We start from the raw sequence: 12,500 nt of genomic DNA, 5'->3' as shown, positions 1-12,500 counted from the left end.
ATCACTTGTGCCTTGTGAGTGAAATTCTTTTAGACAGAAACCATACTGAATTCCTTCTTACAAGTATCTATCTGTCTGTCCATCTAGCCATCCATCCATCCATCTATCTGTCTGTCTATATATATACAGGGTGTTCTAAAAGTCTCTCTGCAGTATTTTATTACAAAATAAATATTTATAAGATGGTATAAGACTACAGAAGAATATATTAGACTTTACAAGACTTTAAAAAGCTTTATAAGAGCTGTTGAAAGTGTCATCCTTCATTTTCAATACATAAGTTGACTCTTCTACACATATTTTGAAATATATCTTGGAGAGTCTGTAAAAAATTCAATGCAGATAGACTTTTTGAACACCCTATGTGTGTGTGTGTGTGTGTATATATATATATATGGGAGAATTCACGAAAAAACAACAGACGAAGACAAGTGGTGTAAACAACAAACGGATGTATTAGTATAACGCTCGGGAATAGAGAAAGTCTTTAACATTTCGAGCCTAAGCTCTTCAACAGAAAGGAACAGAGAAAGAAAAAAGGAGAGAGAAAAAATGTGTCGTGGTCAGCGATCTATCATGGCGAATGCCGGACAGAAGGGTTACACAGGAGAGTCTACAGCAATATACATATATACATATATACATATATACATAAAGAGAATGAATGGGAGAAAGAGAGCCTGCCTTATGTCGACCCAATAGAGGGACCAGCTATCCGAGTTGATAGTACCAGGGTAGATAAAGCAATTAAGAGTATGAAGACCGGGAAAGCCCCCGGCCCATCAGGAATCACTGCAGAGATGCTCAAAATATCTGGCAGTGTTGGCTATAGCCTAGTCACCCGTATTACGAACCAGGTGATACACGAAGGAGTCATACCCTATGACTGGTGTAGCAGCATCATAGTCAACTGCTACAAAGGTAAAGGGGACGCTTTAGATACAAATAATTACAGAGGCATCAAGCTGTTAGATCAGGTTATGAAAGTTACAGAGAGGGTCATAGCCCAACTAATTAGGGAGCGAATCAATTTAGATGAGATGCAGTTTGGGTTCGTGCCAGGTAAAAGCACTACTGATGCCTTATTTCTAGTGAGACAGTTGCAAGAGAAATACCTAGCCAAGGATAAACCTCTGTACCTGGCTTTCGTTGACATGGAGAAAGCCTTTGACAGGGTCCCCCGATCCCTTATCTGGTGGTCAATGAGGAAACTTGGGATAGAAGAATGGCTAGTGAGAGCTGTGCGAGCCATGTACAGAGATGCGGCCAGTAAGGTGAGGGTTGGAAATGAGTACAGCAATGAATTCCGGGTAGAGGTAGGGGTCCACCAAGGTTCCGTCCTCAGCCCCCTATTATTTACCATAGTCCTCCAGGCAATCACAGAGGAGTTCAAGACAGGTTGCCCCTGGGAGCTCCTCTATGCTGATGACCTTGCCCTAATTGCGGAGTCACTATCAGAACTAGAGGAGAAGTTTCAGGTGTGGAAGCAAGGTCTAGAATTGAAGGGCCTTAGAGTCAACCTAGCTAAAACCAAAATCCTAATAAGTAGGAAGGTAGATAAAACACAAACCCCTTCAGGTAGATGGCCCTGCTCAGTATGTAGAAAAGGAGTAGGTAGTAACTCTATAAGATGTACCCGGTGCAAGCTATGGACACATAAGAGGTGCAGCAACATCAAAGGCAGGTTAACTAGCAAGTTAGTTTTTGTTTGTGGCAGATGTTCAGGTGCAATAAAGACTGCAAACAAACAGGAAACAACTTCTATCTCATTCCAGGGTGAAAAACTAGAGGTAGTCGATAGCTTCCGCTATCTGGGCGACCAAGTTAGTAGTGGGGGTGGGTGCGCTGAAAGTGTAGCTGCTAGAATAAGAATAGCCTGGGCAAAGTTTAGAGAGCTCTTACCCCTGCTGGCGACAAAGGGACTCTCACTCAGAGTAAAAGGCAGACTGTATGACGCATGCGTACGAACAACCATGCTACATGGCAGTGAAACATGGGCTGTAACTGCTGAGGACATACGTAAGCTCGCAAGGAATGAAGCCAGTATGCTCCGTTGGATGTGTAATGTCAATGTGAATACCCGTCAGAGTGTAAGTATCTTGAGAGAAAAGCTGAACATTAGAAGCATCAGTTGTGGCGTGCAAGAGAGACGATTGCGCTGGTATGGACATGTGGTGAGAATGGATGAGGATAGCTGCGTGAAAAAGTGCCACACCCTAACAGTTGAGGGAACCCGTGGAAGAGGTAGGCCCAGGAAGACCTGGGCTGAGGTGGTGAGGCAAGACCTTCGTACATTGGGCCTCACCGAGGCGATGACTACGGACCGAGACCTTTGGAAATGGGCTGTGCGTGAGAAGACCCGGCAAGCCAAGTAAGATCGTTGCCAGTGCCCCTGGACTGGTTCTTGTGCGGGTGGCACATGAGATGCACCATTTTGAGCGTGGCCGTTGCCAGTACCGCCTGACTGGCTCCTGTAGGATTTTCGAGCGAGATCGTTGCCAGTGCCCCTGGACTGGCTTGTGCGGGTGGCACATAAAAGACACCATTTCGAGCGTGGCCGTTTTCGTGCGGGTGACACGTAAAAGCACCCACTACACTCTCTGAGTGGTTGGCGTTAGGAAGGGCATCCAGCTGTAGAAACTCTGCCAAATCAGACTGGAGCCTGGTGTTGCCATCCGGTTTCACCAGTCCTCAGTCAAATCGTCCAACCCATGCTAGCATGGAAAGCGGACGTTAAACGATGATGATGATGATGATGACATATATATATATATAATCATAAATATATAGGGATTGACAGTAACCTGCTTCTCCAACATACTGAGCTACCCGGCAAAATTGTTAATTATTAATTTTATTACTAATTGACGATTCCCTGCCCTGCATATCTATTTTTTAAATTATATATATATATATATATATATATATATATATATATATATATATATATATATATTATATGATTAAAGAAGAAGAATGGAGAGTTTGTAAGGATATAAAATTAATTTATTAACATACTACCAAAAATAAAGTCAAAAAAGCCTACGCACATTTCAATTAAATCCAATATATAATTGCAAATTCAAAGACTGGAATAAATCCAATGATAATAATAAAATAGCATTTTGAATAATATTGGGTAGAATCTCATCAGGGCTTGAGTAGAAAGAGTTACATGTTTATAGATTGGGTTTTATCAATAGACTCTATTGATTAAACCCAATAGCATATTATTTAGATATTCTATAGAAAAAATAATGGGCAGAAATATTTTTAGATTAGTATTATTAAAAGTGCACAAGACTATTTTATGACTGTTATACTAGTTTTTACTTATTTTATTTCTTTGAATTTTTTATTTTTAAATTATTGATGTTCACGCTTACAGATGTATTTAATTCAGTCTACTCTAGGAATTAACAATCCTTAAATGTAATTTTGTCTAATTTTGTCAAATATTTCCCTGATGAGATTCATACCCATAAGTATGAATTTTTTATAAATGCATTATTGGGTTTGAATCGAAACAATTCGTAGGATTAATATTTGTATTTCTATTCATATTATATTATAATTGTAATATAATATTATGTTAATAAATTATATTTAAAATATGTCAATTGTAAATCTCCATTTCCTTTTAATTTTTGTATATATAAATATATATTGGAAGGTTTGGAGGTGATGTACGGGAATTGTATATTAGAAAAAAATTTAAGGTGCTCAGAAATCTGGATGGTTGTACATTTACAGATTTTTATTAATATGTCACATGTTTTATAAAACATGTGACATATTAATAAAAATCTGTAAATGTACAACCATCCAGATTTCTGAGCACCTTAAATTTTTTTCTAATATAAATATATATATATATATATATATATATATATATATATCCTTGTTTCAGTCACTAGTCTGTGGCTATGCTAGGACGCTGCTTTGAAGGATTATAGTCAAATGAATCAACACTAGTACTTACTTATTTTAAGTCTGGTACTTGCTCTATCGATTTCTTTCACCAAACTGTGTGTTTATGGGGATGTAAACACACCAACACTCATCAAGCAGTGGTGGAGACATAAACACAGAAATGAAAACCATGTGGTTGGGAAGCAAATTTACTAACACATAGCCACATCTGTGCATACACATACACACACACACACACACACTCACACACACACACCACACATGTATATATAAAAAGAAATAAGGAGGATTATACATTTTTAAACAGCTTACATGCATTTTGGATATATTTGTATTGCATAAATCATGGAATTATGTAATACCAATGTATCCAAAATCTGTGTAAGCTGATTACGAATTTATAATTCTTCATTCATTAGTGTTTTTGTACTGTACTCTGTAACTTTATACTGAATTTATATTTGAATTTACAAATTGGATATTTAACAGAATGACTACATGGATTGCAATAACTTTCACTGGTCAATTTGGTTAGCCAAGTTAGACTCATACAGGGTGCTTAAAGAGTATTTGACTAAATTTTTAGTTCCTATTTCTTTTGTATTCATGCATCAACACACACATACATGTATATATATATATATGTATACCAAATCAGACTGGAGCCTGGTGTTGCCATCTGGTTTCACCAGTCCTCAGTCAAATCGTCCAACCCATGCTAGCATGGAAAGCGGACGTTAAACGATGATGATGATGATGATGAAGTGTTAGTATAAACATTTATTAATCCAAAGAAATACAAACTCCAGCTACTTTTTGAAGATACCTGCAAGTCCTTCAAAGTGAAGGCATTCAGGACTCTTATTACAGCCTCCTTCATCTTCAAAACAACTGCCCCTGGGGTTCTCCTTCAGCTTGGGGAAAAACCAAAAGTCACAGGGAGCAAGGTCTGGACTGCAGGGAGGCTAAGGGTCAGTTTTGATGCCCATGTCTGTTAAGTAGTTACCAGGATACTCGTTACTGAGCACCCTGGGAACAAACTTTGAACTAATTTTGTATATGTTCAGATCTTCATGAATAATTCTGTGTACAGTTGCCATGCCAATTCCAAACTGTGTGCTTATTGTCTTTATAGACACACAATGGTCTTTCTCCAGGAAATTGTAAATTTTTGTCAACCAGCTTTCATGTTCTGATGTCCCTCTCCCTCCCACGTCTCTCATTGACCCTCACCTTCTCTCTGACATCCTTGAAATTCTTGTGCCAGTCAAAAAGTCCATCCATAATCTCTCTGGAGCATTCCATAAGTTTCTGGAGTGTTTTCACCCAGTTTAACTCAAAACTTTATTGCATAGAGCGCTTCTAAATTGTCATGTTTCAACTGCATTCTGCAAACTAGTCTGCTGTGACAAACAGTGTTTAATGTATGTGTGTGTGTATGTGTACACACATACAAGTAAGCACATAGGTGCAAAACAAGGTGGAAAAATTAGTACTTGAATATTGTAACTTTTCTCTCTCTCTCTCTTTTTTTCTTTAGCATTGTCTGTCCGATTCCTTACCAGAAGGTTTATTGGAGAATATGATCAGTCATCAGGTAAGTCCCTTATTTTTTGTTTTGTTTTTGTTATAAATTAAAGACCTTCTTAAGTGTCCTGTTTCTCTCTGTCCCCCTCACTCCACCTGAGCCTGTTATACAAGAGAAGTGACATACTCCTCCATGCAATACACCAGGCAATACACATTTCTAAAAAAAACAAAAAAACAAAAAAAAAACATATACATAGGTGCAGGCGTAGCTGTGTGGTAAGAAACTTGCTTCCCAACCACATAGTTCTGGGTTCAGTCCCACTGCATGGTACCTTGGGCAAGTGTCTTCTACTATAGCTTCAGGCTGACCAAGCCCTTGTGAGTGGATTTGGTAGATGGAAACTGAAAGAACCCTGTCATATGTGTGTGTGTTGTCGTTGTGTCTGTGTTTGCCCCCACCACTGCTTAACAACTGATGTTGGTGTGTTCATGTCCCTGTAACGTAGCAGTTCAGCTAAAACAACTGATAAAATAACTACCAGGTTTAACAGAAAACAAGTACTGGGGTCAGTTCATTCAACTAAAATTTCTTTATATATGTATATCTATATGTGTGTATGCATGTCCTTGTGTGTGTTTGTCCCCCAACAACACTTGACGACCGTTGCTGCTGTGTTTATGTCCCCATAACTTAGCAGTTTGGAAAAGGATCAATACAATAAATATCAGGCTGAGAAAAATAAGCCCTGGGGTTGAACCAGTCAACCAAAGAATTCTCCAAGGCTAAAATAGACTGATGGGATAAGTACCAAGCTTAACCAAAAATAAATCCTGGGGTTGATTCATTCAACTAAAAATTGTTGAAGGTTCAGGCATGACTGTGATAAGATGATTACTTCCTAACCACCTGGCTCTAGGTTCAGTCCCACTGTATGGCACCTTGTGCAACAGTTTTTTGCTCTAGCCTTAGGCTGACCAAAGCCTTGTGAGTGGATTTGGTAAACAGAAACTAAAAGAAGCCTTTCGTATATGTGTTTTTGTTTGTCTCCCGTCAACGCTTGTCATTTAGTGTTGTTGTGTTTATGTACCCGTAACTTAGCAGTTTGGGAAAGAGAATGATAGAATAAGTACCTGGCTTAAATAAATAAGTACCGGGATCAATTGATTTAGCTAAAATATTCTTCAAGATGGTGCCCCAGCATGGCTGCAGTCTAATGACTGAAACAAGATATATATATATATATATATATATATATATATATATATATATATATATATATATATATATATATATATATATATAGCAAGAAAGACAAAGACTTATGTATACATACTAGTGGCCAAAATTCTTGATAGTTTCTTAAACAGTTGTTCTTAGTTGGCTTTATGCCACCTTCCTGCTCATAATTATTTTTGTAGTCATCTTCAAATGATATTTTATTGTTCTCTAACCTATGATGCTTCAAAATTGATATTTTGTTTACACTAAAGCAGATAATTGGAAAACTAAGAGCATATAAAACTCTAGTATGTGGGAGTAAATACGTAGTTTGTTACTTCATCTTCAATAACCAATCAGCATTGAGTAGTGAAGATGTACCACTTTCCATAGCCAATCAGCACTAAGGCATGGTCACACCATATTAGATAGCCAACCAGCATTTGAGACTCAATCACACCATTGTCAATAGCCAGTCATCATATATACACACTATATTTTTGTTAACTGATCAAACATTGATGGTAAATGTATTTGAACTTGGCCTTCCACATTTGTTATGAAGATTCTTTTATGTTAGCAAACAAAAAGGGGGTTCATTTTTTAACAAATAGTCTGAAAACTGGGAGAAGATGCATCACAATCCAGTACAAGGAAGGTTGGTCTATACCAGGGTTTTTTAAACTGTGGTCCGTGGACCACAGGGGGTCCGCAAGGACAAGACAGGGGGTCCGTAGAAAGCCAAGACAGTGTGTCCATGGAAAGCCAAGACAGGGGGTCCGTGCAGAGCCAAGTAAGCACATCCTTCTCACTAAGTATGTATTGAAAAAATCCTGTGTGTATAATTGACAATAAACCTATTTGCTAAATACTGTTAAATAAATAAATGTAAAAATATATGTTATTTTAAGCAAATATTTATGTATAAATTTCATAAGCGTTTATAAGGGGGTCCCCTAAGGTAAAGCCTGAAATATAAAGGGGTTCGCAAGTCAAAAAGTTTGAAAACCCTTGGTCTATACTTTAAAGGACATGAAACTGTGAGAACTGAAAACAAAAACAAGAGTAAAAAAACATCCAGCAAAACAAGTGAACCGAATAACTGACATGGGTCAATTGGCTCTTAGTAATTAACACCACCATAAGAAATACATCAAACAGGCATGGTTGTGTGGTTACGAAGCTTGCTTTCCAATCATGTAGTCTTAGGTTCAGTCTCACTGTGTGATGTGTGGCACCTTGGGCAAGTATCTTCTATTATAGTACCAGACCAGCCAAAGTCTTGTCAGTAGATTTGGTTGACAGAAATGCTTAGCGGTATTTCGTCTGCCACTACGTTCTGAGTTCAAATTCCGCTGAGGTCGATTTTACTTTTCATCCTTTCGGGGTCGATAAATTAAGTACCAGTTATGCACTGGAGTCGATGTAATAGACTTAATCCCTTTGTCTGTCCTTGTTTTTCCCCTCTATGTTTAGCCCCTTGTGGGCAATAAAGAAATAAGAAACTGAAAGAAGCCTATTGTGTGTGTGTGTGTTGGTGTATGTGTTTGTGTGCGCATGTGCAGATTTGTGTACACCCTTGTCTGGGCATCATGTGACTGTTATGAATGAGCATTATCAGTGTACAAGCAATGTTGTTTGTTCCCATTCTTCAATGAAAAATATGTCTAGCTTTGGGGAAGATATTGCTTTACTTGAGAACAGGTAAGGGTTGACTACAGATGGCTACAGAAAAACTGCCTCAACAGATTCCGTCTGACCCATGCAAACATGGAAAAGTGAATGTTAAACAAGGATGATGGTTATCAGCTGTTGGGGGTCAGTTTAACCCTTTTGTGACCATATTTCTGCTGAAATTCACTGCCTTTGTTTCATTCATCATCATCATTGCCATCATTTAACGTCTGCCTTCCATGAGTTGGATGGTTTGACAGAAGCTGGCCAGGCAGAAGACAGCACCAGACTTCTGTGTCTGTTTTGGCTTGGTTTTTATGGCTGGATGCCCTTTCTAACATCAACCACCCCACACAGGGGATTGAGTGCTTTTTACATGACAAAATATGGTGTCCCTACAGGTGACTGATATCTGGATGTTTGCCAGAGAAGAAAACATCTTTTATGATAAGAGAATGACAGGAGTTGACAAGCAGAAAGACTAGCAATAAGTTATATGTGATAAAACAAATTTCAGTTTGTAGAAGTGTGAGGCACAAGTTGAATGTGCGACACTTGTCAAATGAAAATGTCCTACTTGATAGTATCACAAACTATGATGAAACATCCCATCTGTGTATGGTTGTGGTTTTGTATTGTGGACTGTCTGGCAGAGATTTGGCCATTTGAAATCATAAATCATCATCATCATTTAGTGCCCTCTTTCCATGCTGGCATGTGTTGGACAGTTTGGCATGGAGCTGGTCAGTCAGGAGCTGTCCAGGCTCCGATTGTCTGTTGTGCCATGGTTTCTACAACTAGATGCCCTTCTCAACACCAACCACTTTACAGAGTGGGTTGAGTGCTTTTTATGTGCCCTGGAAGTTTAAATCCTAAAAAAGAAAACAACAAGATTATTCCATCTATCCATCCATCTTCTCTGCCTACTGTTCCTGAGATGGTCAAGGGGTTAGAGTCCTCTGACACCTCCCTCCCCCATAGGATCATATCAGAAACAGCTGGATTCCCAAGTTTGACCAACAGAAACTATGGATATTATCCAGCCATCTCATTCTAGGCCTTCTGCCAGTTGGCTTGGTTTGAAACCATCTTGTGATTCTTTCCTGCAACATTCTAACCACGTCTGTAGTACTGGAGCTGTGACCTCTCTATGCAGAAAAGTTGTGGCTTGGCCTGGAAAAGACACCTTTATCTCTGAGTTAGGCACTCCGTCAAGTAACACTTACTCCTGAGTAATTATTTGGAAACAAAATTTCTTTTTCCTCCTCAGAGTTACACTTCCATGTGATTCGGATAAAGCAACTTTTCAGCAAGACATTGCTCCATGTCATGCAACAAATTCCCATACGAAAGGTTGAAAGACACAAAATAAATATTTTACAATGACCTGGAAACGGCCCCAAACTCAACAAGGTAGAAAATTTATGGCCAAGAATCAAAAGACTAGTATCAGTTTCAAAACCAAGCAACAAAATCCAGTTAATTGAAGAAATCATCAATGTTTGGTTTAGAATCATAAATCTTGACTAGTTGAAGTATCTTATCACTTCTAAGCCAAAAAGACTTGATGTAAGTAATCAAAACAAAAAAAGTTATTCTACTAAATACCGTTACAAACTACCATATTGTAAACTAAATAAACTGATTTTGTTTTATATACTGTTTCATATGCCTCTGGTTTAGGTTGATATATGTGTGTTTTAGTGTATTGAAATATCAAAGAACAATATCAATTTTAAACCAGTATAGGTTAGAGAACAATAAAATATCTTTTGAAGATGACTACAAAAATAAATTATGAGCAGAGAAAAGGCATCAAGCCAACAAGTAGTAACAAATATTTAAGAAAGTATCTAGAATTTTGGCCACTAGTATGTGTGTGTGTGTGTGTGTAAATTCATTTGTTTGTTTGTTTTTACATCTGCTTTTCTATGTTAGCATGAGTTAGATGGAAATGCTATTGAGGCATTGTTTTACAACTGGATGCCTTTACCTGGTGCAAAGTGAGCAGATGATTTGTAAATAGTAGTAGCGACAATACCACCACCACTCATAGCGAGTGACTCTCATAGAATGCAAACGCAAACAAAAAGAAAAAAATGTGCACGTGTGTTTTAGGCACAGATGTGGCTGTGCGGTTTAGAAGTTAGCTTCCTACCCATCTGGTCTTGGGTTCAATCCCGCTGCATGGCACATTGAGCAAGTGTCTTTTACTATAGCCTAAAGCTGACTGAAACCTTGTGAGTGGATTTGGTAGACAGAAACTGAAGGAAGCCCATGTGTATGTGTGCTTATGTGTATCCTTATCTTGACATCATCTGATGATTGTAAATGAGTATCACCGCCATACAAGCAGTGTTGTTGACTTTTTGTGTGTGTGTGTGTTTCATGGTGAAATATTACCTAGCTTGGTAACAGGTGAGGTTGGTAACAGGAAATACATCCAGCAATAGAAAAATCTGCCTCAACAAATTCCATCTAACCTATGCAGGCATAGAAAAGGGAACATCAAATGATAATGATGAGATTATCTATCTATATGCATTGTGAAGACCTTTGGCTTAGTGGTTAGGTTATTCGACTCACAATCATAAGGTTTGTGAGTTTGATTCCTGGCAGTGCATTGTGTCCTTAAACATGTAATTTTATTTTACGGTGCTCCAGTTCGCTCAGCTGGCAAAAATGAGCAGTCACTGTATTTCAAAAGGTCAGCCTTATATTCTGTGTCAGGCTGAATCTCCCTGAGTAATATGTTAAAGGTGCACGTGTCTGTGGAGTGCTCAGCCACTTGCACATTAATTTCACAAGCTGGCCATTCTATTGATCAGATCAACTGGAGCACTATAGCAAAAGACACTTGCCAGTTATATATGCATGCATGTATACAGGCAAGCATATAACAGATTTCTGCATAATTTCTGTCAACTAAATTTCAATTACAAGGCATTAGTGTCAACTCAAGGCTTTGATACATGATACTTGCCTGTGTGTGTGACATGTCAGGCTATGTGCACTATCCCGCAACACTCCACCTGCATCTAACGAAGAGGACTGCTTCACCGACCTGGGCCACTGGCCATCCCACTGGACGCCAGCTCCTGGCCAGTTCCAAGCAGTCGATCATTTTGTTGGCATCTGCCAATGTGTTGTGGACCGGTTTAACTTTTGTAGGCATCCTCGTCATCTGAACATCTCCCCAGCCAAATTCTTTGATGTCTCAGATGCCGTAAAGACATTATCATAAAACCAGCTGACAAGGGTGGAGCCGTGGTGGTGTGATGTGCAGACCTCTACAAGACTAAAGCTCTCTGTGAACTTCAACACACCTCCTTCTGTTACCCTCTGCCCTCCAACCCTTTGCCTAGCTTCCAATAGACTGTATCCTCCACTATCCATGACCTCATCTCTTCCTCCCGTCTCCCTCCAACTTCAGTGTCTGCACTCCCCAAACCCCCACCATTTATTTCCTTCCTGAAATGCAGAAGCCCAACAACCCTGGCTGCCCCATCATATCTGCCTGTAATTCCTTTCCTCCTGGCCCCTCTAAACTTCTCTTTACTCTTGATATTAAGAATCTATATACGGTGATCCCACACAATGACAGACTTCTTGTCCTCCAACACTTCCTAGACCTTCGTCCCAACCCCCGACCTGACACGTCCATACTTCCTTGTCCGGCTGAACTTGTTCTTGTCCTCAACTGCTTCTCATTCACAGGGGAGTTTTACCAACAAGTCTCAGGAGTGGCCATAGGAACGAGAATGGGCCCCAACTATGTGAACCTGTTTGTCGGTTATGTTGAAGCCCAAATATTCTCACGATTCTAAAAAAATCAAAGAGAATTGTTCTTCTCATCCTCCAAAACAGCTACTATAACATTCTCTGCTGAATGATAAATCTTGAATTTCTTAGATCTTGAAAAGAAGTGTGATACCATTCCATAGAATAAGTTTTCCTTTTCAGATCATAAAAGATTTGCCCATGTTTCTTCCTTGTAATTAGATAAGAAAAAGAATGTCTTCATTGGTTTCAAATGCTCCTAGCAGAGGGTTGGAGGGGTGTTCAAAATGTGGGGTGGGATTAGGTAATTTTTTTTTTAAAGAGTTGAGGAATAGAAGAAACATAAATAAATAAAGAAAAAAAT

At 38.8% G+C, this 12,500-nt stretch overlaps 1 protein-coding gene across 1 annotated transcript in view; it reads left to right on the top strand.

Annotated features, from left to right (window-relative positions):
- Positions 1–12,500, top strand: part of LOC106871668 (ras-related and estrogen-regulated growth inhibitor) — a 59,423-nt gene that overhangs the window by 36,566 nt on the left and 10,357 nt on the right. Inside the window, exon 2 of the mRNA XM_014918253.3 lies at positions 5,474–5,530. Coding sequence (XP_014773739.1) covers positions 5,474–5,530 — 57 coding nt within the window. The remainder of the gene's footprint in view (positions 1–5,473; positions 5,531–12,500) is intronic.

Source organism: Octopus bimaculoides, chromosome 25 (assembly GCF_046866305.1).
Source record: "Octopus bimaculoides isolate indiv1 chromosome 25, ASM4686630v1, whole genome shotgun sequence".
NCBI classification, from domain to species: Eukaryota; Metazoa; Mollusca; class Cephalopoda; order Octopoda; family Octopodidae; genus Octopus; species Octopus bimaculoides.
Note: the sequence above shows the minus strand (reverse complement) of the source record. Positions and strands in the feature narration are given on the sequence as shown.